Genomic DNA, 20,186 nt, shown 5'->3' with positions numbered 1-20,186 from the left:
TGCTGTGTACCAGACCTGATGTGTGCCTTGCTATAAGTCTAGCAGGGAGGTACCAAAGTAATCCAGGAGTGGATCACTGGACAGCGGTCAAGAACATCCTGAAGTACCTGAAAAGGACTAAGGATATGTTTCTCGTATATGGAGGTGACAAAGAGCTCATCGTAAACGGTTACGTTGATGCAAGCTTTGACACTGATGCAGACGATTCTAAATCGCAAACCGGATACGTGTTTACATTAAACGGTGGAGCTGTCAGTTGGTGCAGTTCTAAACAAAGCGTCGTGGCGGGATCTACATGTGAAGCAGAGTACATAGCTGCTTCGGAAGCAGTAAACGAAGGAGTCTGGATGAAGGAGTTCATATCCGATCTAGGTGTCATACCTAGTGCATCGGGTCCAATGAAAATCTTTTATGACAATACTGGTGCAATTGCCTTGGCGAAGGAATCCAGATTTCACAAAAGAACCAAGCACATCAAAAGACGCTTCAATTCCATCCGGGATCTGGTCCAGGTGGGAGACATAGAGATTTGCAAGATACATACGGATCTGAATGTAGCAGACCCGTTGACTAAGCCTCTTCCACGAGCAAAACATGATCAGCACCAAGGCTCCATGGGTGTTAGAATCATTACTGTGTAATCTAGATTATTGACTCTAGTGCAAGTGGGAGACTGAAGGAAATATGCCCTAGAGGCAATAATAAAGTTATTATTTATTTCCTTATATCATGATAAAAGTTTATTATTCATGCTAGAATTGTATTAACCGGAAACATAATACATGTGTGAATACATAGACAAACAGAGTGTCACTAGTATGCCTCTACTTGACTAGCTCGTTAATCAAAGATGGTTATGTTTTCTAACCATGGACAAAGAGTTGTTATTTGATTAACGGGATCACATCATTAGTTGAATGATCTGATTGACATGACCCATTCCATTAGCTTAGCACCCGATCGTTTAGTATGTTGCTATTGCTTTCTTCATGACTTATACATGTTCCTATGACTATGAGATTATGTAACTCCCGTGTGCCGGAGGAACACTTTGTGTGCTCCCAAACGTCACAACGTAACTGGGTGATTATAAAGGTGCTCTACAGGTGTCTCCAAAGGTACATGTTGGGTTGACGTATTTCGAGATTAGGATTTGGCACTCCGATCGTCGGAGAGGTATCTCTGGGCCCTCTCGGTAATGCACATCACTTAAGCCTTGCAAGCATTGCAACTAATGAGTTAGTTACGGGATGATGTATTACAGAACGAGTAAAGAGACTTGCCGTAACGAGATTGAACTAGGTATTGGATACCGACGATCGAATCTCGGGCAAGTAACATACCGATGACAAAGGGAACAACGTATGTTGTTATGCGGTCTGACCGATAAAAGATCTTCGTAGAATATGTAGGAACCAATATGGGCATCCAGGTCCCGCTATTGGTTATTGACCGGAGACGTGTCTCGATCATGTCTACAATGTTCTCGAACCCGTAGGGTCCGCACGCTTAAGGTTTCGATGACAATTATATTATGAGTTTATGCGTTTTGATGTACCGAAGGTTGTTCGGAGTCCCGGATGTGATCACGGACATGACGAGGAGTCTCGAAATGGTCGAGACATAAAGATTGGTATATTGGAAGCCTATGTTTGGATGTCGGAAGTGTTCCGGGTGAAATCGGGATTTTACCGGAGTACCGGGAGGTTACCGGACCCCCCCGGGAGATATATGGGCCTTAGTGGGCCTTAGTGGAAGAGAGAAGAGGTAGCCAGAGATGGGCCGCGCGCCCCTCCCCTCCCTTGGTCCGAATAGGACAAGGAGAGGGGGCCGGCCCCCCTTCCTCCTCTCTCTCCTCCGCGAATCCTATTCCAACTAGGAAAGGGGGGGAGTCCTACTCCCGGAGGGAGTAGGACTCCTCCTGACGCGCCTCTCCTGGCCGGCCGCACCCCCCCCCCTTTGAGCCTTTATATACGGAGGCAGGGGCACCCCCTAGAGACACAAGTTGATCCACGTGATCATATTCTTAGCCGTGTGCGGTGCCCCCTTCCACCATAGTCCTCGATAATATTGTAGCGGTGCTTAGGCGAAGCCCTGCGACATTAGTACATCAAGATCGTCACCACGCCGTCGTGCTGATGGAACTCTTCCCCGACACTTTGCTGGATCGGAGTCCGGGGATCGTCATCGAGCTGAACGTGTGCTAGAACTCGGAGGTGCCGTAGTTTCGGTGCTTGATCGGTCGGGCCGTGAAGACGTACGACTACATCAACCAAGTTAACGCTTCCGTTGTCGATCTACAAGGGTACGTAGATCACACTCTCCCCTCTCGTTGCTATGCATCACCATGATCTTGCGTGTGCGTAGGAATTTTTTTGAAATTACTACGTTCCCCAACAGGGGTGACATGGCACCTTCATGGGAAAGCCGAACCACGCGCCATTTAGCTATGGGAAAAGCTTCCATTCTCGCCTCTTCGACATGTTGGCAATCTACGTACCACTGGTGAGACGATGTTGTTGAACCAGCACCCCTATTGACACCCCCATGCCGCCACACCATAGGGGGATGAGGACAATAAAAATTGAATCCTATCACTATCAGTTACTCATTTGTTACGACCTAGGATAATAAGGTCATGAGCTCATAAACAACCATTTGTAGCTACTCACATGGTACGAGTTTGGCGCCCACGTATGCTCAAGATCTAGGATATTTCATACTGGGGCTCGTTACGATCTGGTTGAGGAATCTAATCTAGTAGAGCCATCGGAGCTTGAGATTTTAACTGAAGACATCGGGACTTCATAGTAGCTGACTTTGTGCTTCCTTAAGTAAAGACAACGGGAGGGTTACACTTCTATAAGAGGATACATACTTTCGATCGAAATGCAAAAAAGCATATGTGTATTGCTCCCTGAGTGTAGTGTCTCTCTTGTTTATCCTCCGGTTGTTTATCCTCGGTTGAACTCTTAGAGCATCTCCAATGCCGATCCTTAAACCGTTCAAACATGTTTCGATCGCGCAGTCCGAACGTGTTTTACCATCCAACATGGTCCTTCATTCGTCCGTCACATGGTTCAGATGTCCTTTTTTCCGCAAACCGGGAGCAAATTAGGGGGCTTTGCGGGTGTCCAGACAGCTATCGCGCATGCGTTCAACACCCCTGGCCCATGCAAAACCCCATCGCTCGCCCGCGCGCTTTCCCGTCTGAAGCAGTTGCCCATGTTCATGCCAATATAGAGAACGGCCTAGAGCGGATGTGACCTCTCATTGGCGCCAGCATTGAAGCGGCTCGCTGGACGAGGGCGCCGCCCGCACTGTGTCTCTGGTGTCCGCGCATGTTCGATGTCGGAGAGACATTCCTGGACGGGGCGGGATGGATATCTGTCGCACACGTTCAATGCCCGTCAGTTCATCTGCCACCATTAAATAGGCACCTTGAAACCAACTCCGGCGCTTGCACATTCACACACACGGACGCTTGGCCTCACTAATATCTGCTATTTAAAGGTGGTCATTCCTGGCTCAAACCACACCACACCAAGTCCACTCCACATCCTCCTCCCGTGCACCACATCTGCCATGACCGTGAGCCGGAGCGCGTTGTGGTAGAGCCTCTCGATGAAGCATAAGCACCAGGTGGCCACCCGACAAAGCCTTCGTGGCAAGCGAATAGAGGTCGACGTGCTGGCCAGCTCCCCGGAGGTCTATGACGATGACCCCACGATGGAGATGGGCTCCGATGATGAATCGGTGCCAGCGTGTGACGCCCCCGATTTGACCGTACACTAATCATACACGCAAATGTGTACGATCAAGATCAAGGACTCACGGGAAGATATCACAACACAACTCTAAAAATAAAATAAGTCATACAAGCATCATATTACAAGCCAGGGACCTCGAGGGCTCGAATACAAGAGCTCAATCATAGACGAGTCAGCGGAAGCAACAATATCTGAGTACAGACATAAGTTAAACAAGTTGCCATAAGATGGCTAGCACAAACTGGGATACAGATCGAAAGAGGAGCAGGCCTCCTGCCTGGGATCCTCCTAAACTACTCCTGGTCGTCGGCGGCGGCCTGCACATAGTAGTAGGCACCTCCAGTGTAGTAGGAGTCATCGTCAACGGAGGCGTCTGGCTGCTGGGCTCCATCATCTGGTTGCGACAACCAGGTATAGAAAAGGGGGAAAAGGGGAGCAAAGCAACCGTGAGTACTCATCCAAAGTACTCGCAAGCAAGGAACTACACTACATATGCGTTGGTATCAATGGAAGGGGTAGTATATGTGGACCGAACTGCAGAATGCCAGAATAAGAGGAGGATAGCTAGTCCCATCGAAGACTACGCTTCTAGGAGCCTCCATCTTGAAGCAGTAGAAGAGAGTAGATGGTAAGTTAACCAAGTATCATCGCACAGCATAATCCTACCCGGCGATCCTCCCCTCGTCGCCATGTGAGAGAGCGATCACCTGGTTGTATCTGGCACTTGAAAGGGTGTATTTTATTAAGTATCCGGTTCTAGTTGTCATAAGGTCAAGGTACAACTCTGGGTCGTCCTTTTACCGAGGGACACGACTATTCGAATAGATAAACTTCCCTGCAGGTGTGCACCACATTACCCAACACGCTCGATCCCTCTGGCCGGACACACTTTCCTGAGTCATGCCCGGCCTCGGAAGATCAACACATCACAGCCCCACCTAGGCACAATAGAGAGGTCAGCACGCCGGTCTCAATCCTAAGAGTGCAGGGGTCTGGGCCCATCTCCCATTGCACACCTGCACGTTGCGTGGGCGACCGGAAGCAGACCTAGCCTCCCTAATACAAGAGCAGACATTCCAGTCCAATCCGGCGTGCGCTCAGTCGTTGACGTCAAGAAGGCTTCGGCTGATACCACGACGTCGAGTGCCCATAACTATTCCCGCGTAGTTGGTTAGTGTGTATAGGCCATTGACCAGACTCAGATCAAATACCAAGATCTCGTTAAGCGTGTTATTCTGAAGTAACCATGGACGCCGACCAGGGCCAGGCCCACCTCTCACCTAGGTGGTCTCATCCTGCCCTGTCGCTCCGCCACAAAGATCCACCTAGAGGGTAGTCGGGAAAAATGTCCTTTCTGCCCCCAATCTATGAATCACTCACGGGTACTCTACGAGCCGACCCGACTTTAGTCATCACAGGTATCATATATTATGTATATAAGCATAAACCCATGATCACCTCCCGAGTGATCACGACCTAATAGTATAGCATGGCAGACGGACAAGAATGTAGGGCCACTGATGGAATACTAGCATCCTATACTAAGCATTTAGGATTGTAGGTAAAGGTAACAACAATAGTAGCAAAGATAGGCCATGCAGCAGAATAGGATTAACCGAAGGCAGTAACATGCTACATTACTCTAATGCAAACAGTAGAGAGAAGGTATAGGCGACATCGGGTTGATCAAGGGGGGCTTGCCTGGTTGCTCTAGCAAGGAGGGGTCGTCAACAATGTAGTTGATCGGGGCACCAGTAGCGGCGTCAGTCTCGTAGTCTACCAGAGAGAAGAGGGGGAAGAAACAATGAATATAATGCAAATAGATGCATATTGAGCATGACATGAAAAGTAATGGTGCCATGTGTGCTTAACGCGGTAGGAGGTGATACCGGTGAAGGGGGGAAAACTTCCGGGAAAGTATCCCCGGTGTTTCGCGTTTTCGGATAGTTGAACCGAAGGGGGAAAGTTGCGTGTTCTCTATGCTATGGATTGTGGCGGATGAACGTGCTACATATCTGGATTCGTTTCGTCATTCTGAGCAACTTTCATGTACAAAGTTTTTCCATCCGAATTACGGATTATTATCTATGATTTTCTAAAGTTTTAAACATTTTCTGAAATTTATTTCATAAATTTAAACCAATATTATCCAGAATAGTATGTGATGACATCATCATGACGTAGGTGTGACATCAGCAGTCAAAAGTGTGGTTGACTAGAGTCAAACCTGACATGTGGGTCCATTGAGACCCACCTATCATAGACTAACATGTTAATTAGGGTTTAATTAAGAAAGATTAATTAAATTAGATTAGTTCATTAATTGATTATTATATAAATGTTCCAGTGGGGTGGGCCCCTTTGTCATAGGCCCTGGGGGCCTATCAGGCATGGTTATCGGGTATAGCCCGAACGGTTGCTGCGGGCGCAACCGCAGCCCGAGCGACGGCCAGCGCGCGGGGGTGCCATGACGCGGCCCCAAGCACGAGCGGAGGGGGCCGCGGGGCAGTGGACGGCGGCGAGGCGCGGGCGGTCGCCGGAGGGGGGGTCGCCGACGGGAGGGCAGCGGCGGGCGCGGGCCGACGCGCAGCTGCAGGCGGCGACATGAGGCAAGCGGGGAAGGGCACGAAGGCGAGCGCGAGGCGGCGCGGGCAAATGGCGGGACGGCGAGCGGCACGCCGCAACTCGAGGAGCGAGCGGGGCGCGGGCGGAGCGAGGGCGACCGGCGAGCCGGGGGGCAGCATGGCAGCGGCAGCTGCGTCAGGTGGCGGAGGCAACAGCGGCATCACGCAGCCGTGGGGTCAGAGCAACAGCGAATAGACGACGCGGGGAACAGAACGGCCAGGGGCAGCAACGGACGAGCCGGACGGGGCGAAGCGCGACGTTAGGGCGCCAAGGTGTGGACGGTGCGGGTGCGATCGGCAGCGTGATGGAGCAGCAGCTACAACGGCAGAGGCGAGGCGGGGCTCGGGCGCGCGTGCGCGTGCGCGGGACAAGGCGGAATAACCTTCTCCACAGTTTAAAATGGGCCTCACATCCCAGGAATAGTTCGCATAAAGCGACGTAACCCGCAATGTGCAGGATGGAGGCCGGAGTAAAGTTGTGTAGCTGGAGGCCATAATATTCCAGAAGCCCTCGGATGAAAGGATGAATTGAAAATCCCACGCCCCTTAGCAGATAGGGGACGAAACACACTCGTTCCCCACACATGGATTGGGGAAATCCTTCGCCTGGGTTTTGCTATTGAAAGAGGCCAACCCTGCTCGAACAGGAACTAGATCCACAGGGGGGAGAAACCCCTGCGTTTGCAGCTCCACCATCTGACGGTGGGATACGGAGCACTTCTCCCACGCCTCTTTCTGGGCCACAGGGACGGGAGGAGGGGCTGGGGACGCTAGACATGTTGGAGTGTTCCTTCCTGGCAACCTTTGAGGATTTTCTCCGCGAGATGTTGAATGGATCTGGGATCCAATCTTGTTAAATAGACGTTGTCCCTCGCGTGGCTGGGGTGTTAAGTGCAAAAATGCCCTGACCTCTCGCATTCGCTCGACACGTGGAAACCAAAGTTGTTAATGTACAGAAGCCGAGGGGTACAACATTAAATGAAAGGCCGAACACACTACTTGGAAGTCATCGGTGGAGGAACCCGCCTTGCAATGCCGAAGACAATCTATGCGCCGAATACTTCGTCATTGAAGACTGATTCGGGGGCTACTGAGGGAGTCCTGGATTAAGGGGTCCTCGGGCGTCCGGCCTGTTAGCCATGGGACGAACTGATGGGCTGTGAAGATACGAAGACCGAAGACTGCACCCGTGTCCGGATGGGACTCTCCTTGGCATGGAAGGCAAGCTTGGCGATCAAATAAGTAGATTCCTTTCTTTGTAACCGACCTTGTGTAACCCTAGATCCTCCCGGTGTCTATATAAACCGAAGGACTTAGTCCGGAGGGGAGACAATCATTACCATAGTCATACAGGCTAGGCCTTTAGGGTTTAGCCATCTCGATCTAGTGGTAGATCAACTCTTGTAATACTCATATTCATCAAGATCAATCAAGCAGGAAGTAGGGTATTACCTCCATAGAGAGGGCCCGAACCTGGGTAAACATCGTGTCCCCTGTCTCCTGCTACGATCGACCTTAGACGCACAGTTCGAGACCCCCTACCTGAGATCCGCCGGTTTTGACACCGACAACGGGGCGCAGTGGAGGGGGACGACGCGGGCATCGAGGCGATGGGAGAGTCCGGCGACGGGGTCAGGACGCTGGCGTCGTGAGAGGGAGGAGCGGGTTCGTCCCCGATCCAGATCGGATCAGGAGGGGGAGAGGGGAGACGTGGGGAGTAGGGGGAGTGTGCGGTCGGGGGGTTAGGGTTTCCCCGTGATGGGGATATGGAGGGGGTTGGACCGGTTGGTGGGCCGGCCAGCTGAGCCGTCTGGCCCAGTTGGCCAGGGGGTCCTTTTATTTTATTTTTTTTCTTTCTGTTTTGTTCTTTTCTTTTTACTTATTTTTTCTTTACTGTTTTCTATTATTTCCAACATACTTTAGTTTTAGTAAAATATATAATTAGTTCCTAAAATAGTGTTACTACATATTCCAATGCCACAAAAACTTGGGCAACTAGATAAAATAGTTTAATATTTTATTAATCATAAAAGGCACTTAACTAATTGTTTTGCTACTGTTTTATTTACTTTGGGACAATCATACACTTCCAAAGAGGTTGGTTTCTCCACCATAATTACATATGCATTATTTGGCTCATTCCAAACATTTTAATTTTAATATTTGAAAACATTTGTTGTTTGCTTGATTTTTTTAATTTGAATCCGAACCGGTTTCAAACTAACATGAGATTAGTAACAGTAATCGGGGTGATGTGGCATCATTAGCAGAGGTTCACTGTAGCTTAAATATTCGGGCGTCACACAGCGCTTGTGCCTGTCCATGCTGGCTTCACCATGGAGCAGGCGGAGACGCACTTCAATCCGCCATGGCGAAGGAGCAGTCGATGCAAGTGCCAATGCCAGTTTTACGACAGGCGTGGGAGGAGTAGCGGTACAACCTCTTCCTTCTCGAGCAGCACCGGTTGGCGAGAAGCAGTTCTACAGTGATGGCGTGAGCGAGGAAGCCGTGGCGGCCATGGTCGCGGCTAACCCCAACTTCGTCGCCGAGCAGCGGTCTTTCTACAAGGTCGCGCGCGCTCAAGCCGTCGCTTGCAACGTTGTCCCGGCGCAATCAGATGCGGGCACGGTGCAGTCTGATGAGGAGGTGGCGCAGGCGATCATGGACGAGAACGCTGGCAGCTACGCGTCCTACGCGTCGCCAACAAACTTTCGAGCGCGCTGGTAGCATGAGGAGCGTGCTATCTCGTCCACGTCCATCATTGACCTTACGTCCACCGGCGATAGACAGGTCACAGACTCCGATGAGGAGTAGTGCATGGAAGGCGGCGGGGCCTCGAGTCCCAAGTGGATCGGTCCGTCTCCCATGTCCCACTCTTCCTTGCCAGCGACCGCACCTTCACTTGACGTGTCTCATTTCCGCCGCTCATGGAGACGGCAAGATGGACCCGGCAAACGCCGAAAGGGAACAAGGATGTGGAGGACGGACATCGCCGTGTGCTAAGTTTAGGTCCAATCGCCTTTTTAATGAAAAATATTTAAAAAGAATGTAATGAGTGTGCTCCAATTTCTATGAAAGGCGTCCGTTTATATAAATTTTGTCCAGTTTGACTGCGGTTGGTGATGTTGTTAACAACCTTTCTCCAATATCTTATCGGACCCTCTCCCCTCACCATATTTATTTTTTCCCCAATAAATTCCCCTGCATCCTTTCAGTTCCTCCCATGTCGGTCATTTTTCTTTTAAAAAAAAGAAACCTTCTAATTTGGACTGACCATAGTGCAGGATTTGTTTGATTATACAGTACATATATAGTGGGGTTTTCGAGGTTGTGAAATGTCATTATTTGAAAATGACAAAGCTTACCAGCTTGTCGTGGGCCAGGGAGACGCGATGGACAGTGCCCCGGCCGGCCGGGCGTGCAACCAAAACAGGCATGTCACCCAGTCGCCGGAACCGGATCCTCTAACATAGCGAAGGAAAGTCACCGTGCTACAATGCTAGCCTAGTATAAAATGAAGAAGGAAAATTAGGGACGGTTAGTAGATAGCTAGAAGGTTGTTTAGTGTTGATATTTACTGTAGATATAAATATTTTAAAATAATTTTATTTCACCATCAATTTGTTTGTATGTAATTACTATAAATATACACAGTAGATCATTAATTTAAAAATTAATTTAAATCATTTTAACCTTAATCATGTGGATAGAAAGAAGGGAAGTTAGGGTACTGTAGCTTCTCTAACTTTCCCCTCTCTCCATCTCGCTCCTTCTGACCGTGAGGTGTGAGACACTCCACTCCCCCGACCATCTCTCTTCCCCCGCCGCCACCTCCCTTCCTCCACCGCCGCCGCCGCCCACATTTCAACAAACCCCGCCTTCTCCTTGCAAATACAGCAGCAACTGGCCGGACGCCTCGACCCGCCTTCGCTTGGCTCCTCTTCCGAATCTGCGCCGCCGCATTTGCTGCTCGTCTTCCCCGTGCGTGCGGGGGGAAGGTGGCCGGACTCGAGGAGCACGGTGGTCGCCGGGCTCGACGGGTAAGACTCCTCGCTATACTTCTTACGCACTGTGCCGTTCTGACGCGACTGGTGACTGCGCCTGCTTGTTGGCATGGCGCTTCTTCAGGCCTTCAGGGTTCGTGCAAATTTGGTTGGTTATCGTTTCCAGGCAGCGGGTCAAATCGACCTAGGATTGATTCGTGTTGGCGCTTTTCTAGTGCGTGTATATATATGTATGGTGCACTTCAGTTTGAATTTGTTTAGGAGGCTGCGCGTTTCTGTCCCTTGGTACACATTTGCCCCAGATATGAGCAGATTGCAAGCAATACCAGAGGTAGGAAATTGCTCGATTCTGCTGATTGCTTTGAATTGGAACAAGCTTAGGGGCTCGAGGCTCGCTTGTTTGCGAACTCTCCCTTCCCTTCATTGGCTCGCGATGCGTCCAGGAGCAAATATGGGAGTATATGTAGGAAGTAGAACTGTCATCAGCCAATACTGAGACTTCTAATTTGTGTGTTGGCTGCGTGATCTGTAGGTACCTACTTACACTGCACAATGTTCTACTCCCTATGTAGCAATGATGATAAGTAATCTTGAAATACAAAATGAAATGTGCGTAGTGACATCTTTAATCATTTTGTATGTCAGATTAGTGGGATTCAGGATTTGCTGTGGTGCTCTTCTTCTAGAAAAGTTTACTAATCTTGAAGTAAAGTAGTTTATATTTTTCTCTCCAAAAGAGTATGGTAGCACAAGCTGTGGAATAATTCTGTTTACATACTAGAAACCGGTGATCAGGCAATGGTTTTCTACGAGCCCCAACATTCTTTCATTATTCAGATTTTGCATTTTTCTTCAAATCTGTAACTCACCCTTATTATTATTCGAGGTGTCAAATGCTTATAAACAGCGATATGCATCTTAGGATGCAGAGGCCGGGGTGATAAAACTTCCATTATTAAGAAAAAAAACATGACACTCACAATGTCTAAGACCATTTTTGTTATATGTACCCCTGCTAGCACTACATGTTACACCCCAGAACCGTTTAGACATAAGGGCTATCCTAGATGCAGTGATAACACTGAGCTCTTAACCAACTATAATAGATGTATGGTGATAATGCTTGTAACTAGCATGATGTGCTTAAATAACAATCGCTTGTAGTCTTTACCTATCACATTAAAATCTGCTCTCGTTTCATTTTAAGTGTATCAGATATTCATATTAAGATCTTTGGGATTGTTAGACAGGATCAAATGAGTTCATGATGCCTTTCCATATATCTCAGTATCATACTCATAAGATATCCTTGAATATTAGTCTAAGAAAATTCAGGAGCATTTGTACATTGATTTGACAATTATAGAATTTTCGCCTCATGCCAATTTTTTCAGTTTTTTTTCTTCTAAAAGGAGGGTGAAAGCCCCGGCCTCTGCATCATTGCGATGCACACATCCATTTTTTGTCGGAATGTCTGCATCTGTCCCAAGGAGAGGATCTCTCCAAAATTTATTCTCCTCTCTCTGAGTCACTTGTCAACTGATCATCAGTTCCCTGTGTGGTAGCGAATTAGTGATTGATGCCATTTTTGTTACTCCCTCTGATCCATATTCATTGTCGCTGATTTAGTACAACTTTGTACTAAATCAGCGACAATTGATATGGATCGGAGCGGAGGGAGTACAAGAAAATGACAAAATTGCACTGCAAAATCCTGCTACTCTTGCTTCAGTGTGTCCTCTCTCCAAAGAAAACCTGTGTACTATGGCCTGTCCTTTATCAAACAAATTGTCTATTGAATGTGCACATTGCAAGACTAACACTATTCCTCTATTTGTCTTCCCTCCTTGCAAGCCAACACTTTCTCAAACCTTACCAGCGATAGCTAATTGTGACAGAGTGCTGCGAATGGCTTCCAAGCTTCAGCTCCTGTCCTTCATTGCCACCAGAGTTGTTATTGCTTCACTCTTCCACCCTTGTGCACCCATTGAGATCCACCATGAGCTCTCCGGCTGGTCCAATGGCATCGCTACTTGGTATGGTGACGCCAATGGCGCGGGAAGTGAAGGTAATAGATATATGATTTAATGGCACTAGCCCTGCCCAAACTAGCGTTTGAACTTGAAGTTAACGTCTGATGCCTGCATGCCGAATCACATGTGCTGTTGTAGGTGGCGCTTGCGGGTACCAGTATGCTGTCGACCAGCCGCCGTTCTCATCCATGATTGCCGCTGGCGGCCCTGTCATATACGACTCTGGCGATGGCTGTGGCGCGTGCTACCGGGTGCGTCTGTAGCTCTACGTATGCAGCTGAGGCCATGAGCATGACTGCAACTTGTCTGTCATTTGACATTCAGTAACCTTGATTTCATCAGGTGGTCTGCGGTGGCAATCAAGCTTGCTCTGGTATTCCGGTGACCGTCGTCATCACAGACCAGGGCCCTGGTGGCGGCCCATGCCTGAGCGGGTTAGTCGATGGACAGTGCCAGAATGAGGCAGCGCACTTCGACATGAGCGGGACAGCATTCGGCGCCATGGCGAAACCTGGCCAAGCTGACCAGCTCCGCGGCGCTGGCCTCATCCAAATCCAGTACACCCGGTACGCACAAGTCGATGGAACACATATAGGTCATGGTTACTCTTCATGGCCTCTTGCAATGGCTCTTCTATGGCCGCCATTAATCCGTCGTGTTAGCATTTGTGTCTGCAGCGTGACCTGTGACTGGACTGGAGTAGGCCTGACCTTCAAAGTGGACAGCGGCTCGAACCCGAACTACCTCGCCATCCTGGTCGAGTACGAGGACGGCGACAGCGACCTCTACGCCGTCGACATCATGCAGAGCGGTGCCGGGGCAACCGGAGTGTGGATCCCGATGCAGCAGTCCTGGGGCGCGGTGTGGAAGCTTTCCGGCTCCACCCTCCAGGGGCCCTTCTCCATCCGGCTGACTTTCAGGTCCGGCAAGATGCTCGTCGCCGGCAACGCCATACCCACCGGGTGGAACCCCGGCGTGGCATACCAGCCGGGCGGCGTGGCGGTGAGGGAAAGGGCGAGCGACGGTCGCCGGCGCTATGGGTTTGAAGGGAGGTTGGGCTGGCTGTGTCACCTCCTGCTGTTGCTGATGGTATTGTTCCAGCTGTGATGTCATGTGTGGTTCTGTGAGAATGTAAGCCGCGATCATCTAGCTAGTGTAGCTTAGACTGATGCGATCATCTAGCTAGTGTAGCTTAGCCTGGACTAAGTTGCTTGGCTGATCAAGCAAGCGACTCGTCCCCTGGAGAAGGGGTGTTGTGATCTTCTTTTCAATGTTGCAATTGGTGGTGAGGCCATGGCTGCTGACATGTTCTGGATGTCATGATCTAAGCTTTCTTGAGACCTCAACCATGTGGCCCGAGACAATCTTTCTTTAGAAGGCAAAACAAAGATAATCAAACAAATGGCTATACCTTGCCCAGGATAATCAAAGATTTCTTCCAATAGACCCGAGTCCAGACCCTAGTAGCATTCAGCATAATACAGTACAGTTATGTAGCAGGAATAAAAAATGGTTACAAGCCTATACCACAATGAACACCTCGCTACAAGGCAAAAATGACAAATTAAAGGTTCTTCCAAGCCAGGGCAGATACAAATCAACGATGCTGAAACAGATGATGCCCTATTGGCATATTTGCTCGACGGCGGCAACAATCTGGGCAGGCTGCACGACGGTCGCATCCTCCAAAGTTGCGGCGTAGGGTGTTGGCACGTCCTGAGACGACAGGCACATGATGGGGGCGTCAAGGTAGTCCCAGAAGTTGTCGATGATGGCCGATCTCAGACTGGCGCCGATCCCGCCAGTGCGCATGCACTCCTCCACAATCAGCACGCGGTGGGTCTTCTTGATGGAGTTGCCTATTGTGTGCAGATCGAATGGCTTCAACGACCTTATGTCAATCACCTCAGGATCGTACCCTTTGTTCACCAGCGTCTTTGCAGCCTGCATCACGTGGTACCTCATACGCGAGTATGTGAGGATAGTCACATGCTCACCAGGCCGTACCATCTCAGCCTCCTCCAGGCATAGAGTGTACTCCTCATCCGGAATTTTCTCCTTCAGGTTGTACAGAAGGACGTGCTCAAATAGCACGACAGGGTTCTCGCTCCTTATGGCAGCCTTCATTAAACCCTTGGCATTGTAAGGAGTGGAACAAGCAACCATCTGGAGACCAGGGATTGACTGGAAGTATGACTCAAGACGCTGTGAATGCTCTGCACCAAGCTGGCGACCAACACCACCAGGACCTCTGATCACAAGTGGTATCTTGAACTGGCCACCAGAGGTGTAATGAAGCATGCCGCAGTTGTTTGAGATTTGGTTGTAAGCAAGGAGAAGGAAGCCCATGTTCATGCCTTCAACAACAGGCCTCAGCCCCTTCATGCCTGCTCCAACTCCCATGCCGGTGAATGAGTTCTCCGCAATCGGTGTATCAAGAACCCGAAGGTCTCCAAACATGTCAGCCAAACCCTTGGTCACCTTGTAAGAACCACCATAGTGACCAACATCTTCACCAAAGACACACACTGTTGGATCCGCTTGCATCTCTTCCATCAAACCCTCGCGAAGAGCCTCGAACAGCAAGACCTCATGACTACATAGAAGTTATTACATAATCAGGGACTTGCACTTGAGCATACAAGAAGTCATATTCATGAAAGATCAAATGCAGTAAAATCTTCGTTTATTGGGTAATATAAAATAGAAGAATGGAGAGAGTAGCATAGTTACATTTTAAAGACCAAACCCAGTTTAAAGCTTCCTACAGAGGGGAGAGTAGAAAGGCCAAAGCCAGTAAATGTGGCCAATAGTCAGCTGGTTCCACCCAACCCATCTATATCTTACACAGGTGTAACTCAGGTAGGTCAAAGAGGCATCATATTCCCTTCCGGTAGTAAGCATTCTACTGAATTTTGGAAAATAAATCCAGTTTACTTGGGTGGATGTACATATGACAGATCCCACCAACTGAAGTTCATACGAGAGTTTGCATGATATTCCCAAGCTACGGGTTTGTGTTGACTTAATACTCTGCCTATCAACAAATAGTAAAATATTGTGCCAAACCCAGGATTTAAAAAATCTACTAAGCAAAGGTTAAGCGCTTAACAAATCACAATGATGTCAGTTTTTACTGAAATATGGAAATAGAGTAAATACAGCTTCAATTTTTTTTACTAAGTAGGCAAAGAAGCAACAAGTCAACGCGCATTGTCTTTGTCAAAATAACCAAAACAATATTAAGTAGTCCCAAATCTCAGCTTGCAATTCACTGAAGCAGCTTGCTTACTCCCTAGATATACTGCAATCTGTGTTCCTAGCCACTTGCCAACTACTTATTGGTTTGCTATTAAGGTTATTAAAGTATGCTGTCTACCAGAAGAACAGGTGCATATCATCTACTGTATTAGGCAGTTGGTCCTACGATCTTTTCCATCAGTAAAAAGAAACTTAACTGACTGCGGAATCATGTGGCTTCAAGCCATATCCACTCAAGCCCTCAAGCACAAACAGAACTGGCTTTCTGTCCTAAAACGGTATAACTTTGGTCCTTACTGTATACGAACTTTCAACTTTGACTACGTCCTTCCTCTGTTTATGAAATATTATTAAGAACCTTACGATACCCTTTTCTCCTGATTTTATAAAGAAAATTATTTCTGATACGATCCTAGTCAAAGGTAGAGAAGCTTCACCACATGCTTTCCAAAACCCCATGTGTTTTTGACAGGGGTCATATTAAAAGTTTAAACAGCCCACCACTTTGGCAACCGAGGGAAGTTTGCAACTTAGCAGACAACTATAGTGACACATAACACTAAAAACTACAAGTCGTAACAAACTTGGAACTCTGAACTGGAGTGTAGCCAAATACAGCCTAAGACAGCGAATCCAATCAAATCTAAGCTAAATTGAGTTCAATACTCGAACTGTTAGCTCCTGAGAGATGAACAATCAATTGAATCGTTGGTTTTGCACGAATCCGTTTTCCCCAAGGTAGTTTTGCATGGATCCTGATTCATCATGAGCACTCAGAACACAGTTGTGCATATATCAGGCAGGCGAGGAAGTGTGCTGTTACAGTCTTACCCTTCAGACTTGGATGCCGCCTCGCTCGCCGGCGCATCAGCCTTGGTCTGCACACGAAATCACAAACAAGATTAAGCGAACAGTCCAGTGCACCAGAGAAGAAGGAAAAGATTCTCAGAGCAGAACAGAGCACGCAACTGCAACGGCGGCACACGCCACCAGCCTGCCTCCATGACGCGCCGCCGCGCCCGATCTGGCCACGCGCACGCTCCTCGCCGCTACAGCAGAGAAAAACACACGCAAAATCAGCGAAGATCCGGCGAGCCACGGGCGAAGAGCCACGCGCGGGGCGACGGTGACTACCTGACGCGGATTTGGGGCCGGCAGATCCCACCCGCGGGGTGGCGGCCGGGGCGGCGACGTGGAGCGACGATGCGGCCGCCATTGCAGACGGGAGGGTCGGGTCGAGATCTGGGGGCTGGGGAGGCGGCGGCGGTGATAGTGGCGTGTATGCGTGCGCGTGTTTATTTATAGAGGGCGGGGGTGGGTATTGGTGGAATGCAGGTGGGCTGGCGGTGGCGGAGGAATGGAGGGAGACGGCGGCGGAGTGAACGAGGCGCGGGGTGGACTAGGGAGGCAGGGAGAGGAGACACCGAGAGAGGTTGATGATGGGGTCTAGGCCCTATGGGCCGATGGAGATGGCTGGAGGATGGACGGATTTGATCTCAGCCGCTTGATTTCGTTTCTGACTCTTTGAAAGAGAGTCCAATGCTTGGAATTATTCAGCGTCTTCTGCGTAATAATAAGAGCATCTCCAGCCGCGCCCCCTAGACCGTTTTTTTAATGTCGGCATCGAAAAACGGCCCAGTTACGTCCCCAAGACGCCGAAATCCGCCGGATCAGCCCGTTTCCTAACCCGGCGCGCCCAGGCCGAACCCAGCGCATTGGGGGCGCCTGGGGGCACCGGCGGAAGGGAAAATCGTCCGGGTCCCCACTATCAGGCGAAAAGTCACACTGATTCGCCCCGTTTTCCCCTCTCCTTCCCCGACACCTTGTCGATCCCGGCGTCGCCAGCTACCTCTCCACCGCCGCCGCCGCTATCTCGCCATTCCTCGTCGTGAAACAAAGAAAGATCCCCCCGATGCCCTCTCCCCCCACTTTCCCCGAGTTTCCCTCGCCGCTCCGGCGCCCGCCGACGAGTCTGCGCATGACGCCCGCTACGTGTTCGGTGCTTTGCCTGCCCCGGCCGCGATGGACTCCGACGACGAGGAGGTGCTCGCGGCGTTGCTCGAGGAGGAAGCCGCCGCCCAGGACGAAGAACACCTCATGGTCCTCGCCGCCCTGGCCGGCTTGCTTGCCGGCGATGCAAAGCCGAGGCGAGGCGGCTCGGCGCCAGGGCGACGGAAAGCAAAGAACCGTCATCGGCTCGAAGGCTATTGCATGCTCTACTCCGACTACTTCGCCGACGCTCCACTGCACGGCGACAAAGTTTTCCAGCGCCGTTATCGGATGGGCCGAAAGCTTTTCCTCAGGATAGTCAATGAACTCAGGGAGTACGACAACTACTTCAGGTGCAAGAAGGATTGCACCGGCACACTTGGATTCACCTCAATCCAGAAGTGCACGACAGCTATGAGAATGCTTGCATACGGGGCTCCAAGTGATTCACTCGACGACTATGGGCGCATGGCCGAGTCCTAGATCATTGAGTGCACCTACAAGTTTCTGCAGGGCTGTGGTGGCAGTGTTTGGACCGAGGTACTTGCGATCACCCAATGCTGAAGACAGTGCTCGGATCCTGGCACAGAATGAAGCAAGAGGATTTACTGGTATGCTTGGAAGCATCGACTGCATGCATTGGGCATGGAAGAACTGCCCGTTTGCTTGGCAGGGGATGTACAAAGGTGCCAAAGGAGCTTGCAGTGTGATACTTGAGGCAGTGGCCACACAGGACCTCTGGATTTGGCACGCTTTCTTTGGTATGCCAGGAACTCACAATGACATCAACGTGCTGCAGTGCTCTCCTGTTTTTGCCAAGCTCGTTGAGGACCATTCTCCTCCGGTGAACTTCGAGATCAATGGGCACCAATACAACAAGGGGTACTACCTAGCAGATGGCATCTATCCGAGATGGTCAACATTTGTGAAGACTATCTCAAGCCCTGTGTCAGGAGGCAAGAACTCCCACTTTTCGAAGGTTCAGGAGGCTTGCAGGAAGGATGTCGAGCGAGCATTTGGCGTGCTCCAATCTCGATTTGCTGCTATCCGGTACCCCGCTAAGACTTGGTCAAAAGATCAAATGTGGGAGATCATGACTTGTTGTGTCATTTTGCACAACATGATCATTGAGAGCGAGCAGAAAGAGCCAGTGTTTGACACTGAACCATATTACAGGCAGGGTCCTCTTGCCCAAGTGGATCACCAGCTCCCTGCAACATGGACGGCCTTCCTCAACATGCGCCAGGAGATCCGAGACCCACAGGTGCATCATCAGCTGCAGCAGGATCTAGTGGAGCACCTATGAAGGCTCAAGGGCAACGCCTAGCCGGACGTGCAATGAAATATGAGTGTTTTTATTATTTGTGATGATTTTATTGATGATCTTATTTGAATGAGCGCCGGAAATTGGGCCAATTCAGCGCCGAAAATAGGCTGAAAGCGCTGATACTGGGCCGATATCGGCGCCTGGGGGCGACCTGGGGGGGCGGCTGGGAACGCACTGGCACCCAAGCCTAAAATAGCATCAGCTCGCCCCCAAGCGGCGGTTTTCGACGCGTCTTGGGGGCGCAACGGCCGAAGATGCTCTAAGGAAAACGCTAACCTTCATCCGGCTGATGCACACACAACATCCGTCTCCTGTGTAGCCGTCGGATTGATTTTGATCAGGCACTCGCACTGGCAATAAGTCACGTGCGGCTAGTTTTTTTTTTGCAACAAGCGTCTTGTTTCAGAAGCTTTCTGCAACAGAGATCTTGTTTTAGAAAGAAAAAAAGTGTTTGGTGGTGAAGTTTTTCTTTCGGTAACAGGGTCTAGTTTCAGAAAGTTTCTCCAACAAACATCTTGTTTCATAAAGAAGAAAAATGGTTTGACCATAAATATTTTCTCTCCTATAACAAGGGTATTGTTTCATAAACATAGCCTCGGTTGTAGAGAGCCCAGAATGAGCGCCCTGCGTTAGAGCGTACGAGGGCAAGCATTGCAACATGACGCATGTTTCAGAAACATAGCTTTGGTTGCAGAAATCGCTAGAGGAGTGCCTGGCGTGAGAGTTCATCGTTGTCGTGCTGGAGTAGAGGCAGCTGCTCGGGGTGCTGGTTCAGAGGAGATGCGACGACTCCGGCGAGCGGCGACGCTCCATAGCCGAGGCACTCAGGCCATGACGGGGCAGTGGTACTGTCTCAGTGGACCTTTGCAACAAGGTCCTTGTTGCAAAGCCATGAGTACAACAAGCTAGCTGTTGCCGAGGCGCCCAGTTGGCTGTGACGGTAGATCGGACGGCTGTTTTGGACGGCATCTGACGGTTGCCGAGGGGACTGATCTTATCGGTTTATCACCCGAGGGACGCGTAGCATTGCCCTAATAATAATCTACCTACATGGAGATTCTTAACTTGAAATTGCAGGTTTTTTTCTTGCAAAGGTAAATATGTCTTTTAGTAAGAACCTCAACATTACAAGGCAGCCCAAACAGAATAAGAAACTGCAAGCCCGTCCTTTGGGAGCA

The 20,186-nt window shown here is 49.8% G+C and overlaps 2 protein-coding genes across 5 annotated transcripts; one reads left to right on the top strand and one right to left on the bottom strand.

Moving 5' to 3' along the window:
* The first annotated feature begins 10,138 nt into the window (after positions 1 to 10,138).
* LOC125510515 (expansin-B12-like) lies at positions 10,139 to 13,737 on the top strand. Of its 4 annotated transcripts, none has more exons than XM_048675725.1 (5): positions 10,139 to 10,434; positions 12,253 to 12,466; positions 12,570 to 12,682; positions 12,774 to 12,997; positions 13,094 to 13,737. In XM_048675725.1, exons 2-5 carry the CDS (start codon positions 12,307 to 12,309, stop codon positions 13,536 to 13,538), a joined length of 942 nt encoding a protein of 313 aa, XP_048531682.1. In that variant the 5' UTR covers positions 10,139 to 10,434; positions 12,253 to 12,306; the 3' UTR covers positions 13,539 to 13,737. The 4 variants fall into 4 exon arrangements, with proteins under 4 accessions (XP_048531682.1, XP_048531681.1, XP_048531683.1 ...); XM_048675724.1 differs by having other exon boundaries at positions 10,141 to 10,434; positions 12,297 to 12,466; XM_048675726.1 differs by having other exon boundaries at positions 10,142 to 10,434; positions 12,297 to 12,466; positions 13,109 to 13,737.
* Positions 13,738 to 13,821: 84 nt separating this feature from the next.
* LOC125510514 (pyruvate dehydrogenase E1 component subunit beta-4, chloroplastic) lies at positions 13,822 to 17,156 on the bottom strand. Its single transcript, XM_048675723.1, has 4 exons — positions 16,827 to 17,156; positions 16,662 to 16,741; positions 16,524 to 16,570; positions 13,822 to 15,027 (listed from the first exon to the last, which is right to left on the bottom strand). Exons 1-4 carry the CDS (start codon positions 16,906 to 16,908, stop codon positions 14,055 to 14,057), a joined length of 1,182 nt encoding a protein of 393 aa, XP_048531680.1. The 5' UTR covers positions 16,909 to 17,156; the 3' UTR covers positions 13,822 to 14,054.
* Between the last annotated feature and the right edge of the window lie 3,030 nt (positions 17,157 to 20,186).

The sequence above is a fragment of the Triticum urartu genome, chromosome 5, assembly GCF_003073215.2.
Source record: "Triticum urartu cultivar G1812 chromosome 5, Tu2.1, whole genome shotgun sequence".
NCBI lineage: Eukaryota > Viridiplantae > Streptophyta > Magnoliopsida > Poales > Poaceae > Triticum > Triticum urartu.
This window is presented reverse-complemented; position numbering and strand designations above follow the sequence as displayed.

Excerpts from the sequence above, each read along its gene's own strand:
- LOC125510515 (XM_048675725.1), top strand. The coding sequence starts at position 12,307 with ATGGCTTCCAAGCTTCAGCTCCTGTCCTTCATTGCCACCAGAGTTGTT. Across the intron at positions 12,467-12,569 it reads CAATGGCGCGGGAAGTGAAG|GTGGCGCTTGCGGGTACCAG; the intron begins GTAATAGATATA and ends GTGCTGTTGTAG. Across the intron at positions 12,998-13,093 it reads ATCCAAATCCAGTACACCCG|CATTTGTGTCTGCAGCGTGA; the intron begins GTACGCACAAGT and ends CCGTCGTGTTAG.
- LOC125510514 (XM_048675723.1), bottom strand. The coding sequence starts at position 16,908 with ATGGCGGCCGCATCGTCGCTCCACGTCGCCGCCCCGGCCGCCACCCCG. Across the intron at positions 16,571-16,661 it reads TGGCGTGTGCCGCCGTTGCA|ACCAAGGCTGATGCGCCGGC; the intron begins GTTGCGTGCTCT and ends TTTCGTGTGCAG. Across the intron at positions 15,028-16,523 it reads GCGGCATCCAAGTCTGAAGG|TCATGAGGTCTTGCTGTTCG; the intron begins GTAAGACTGTAA and ends ACTTCTATGTAG.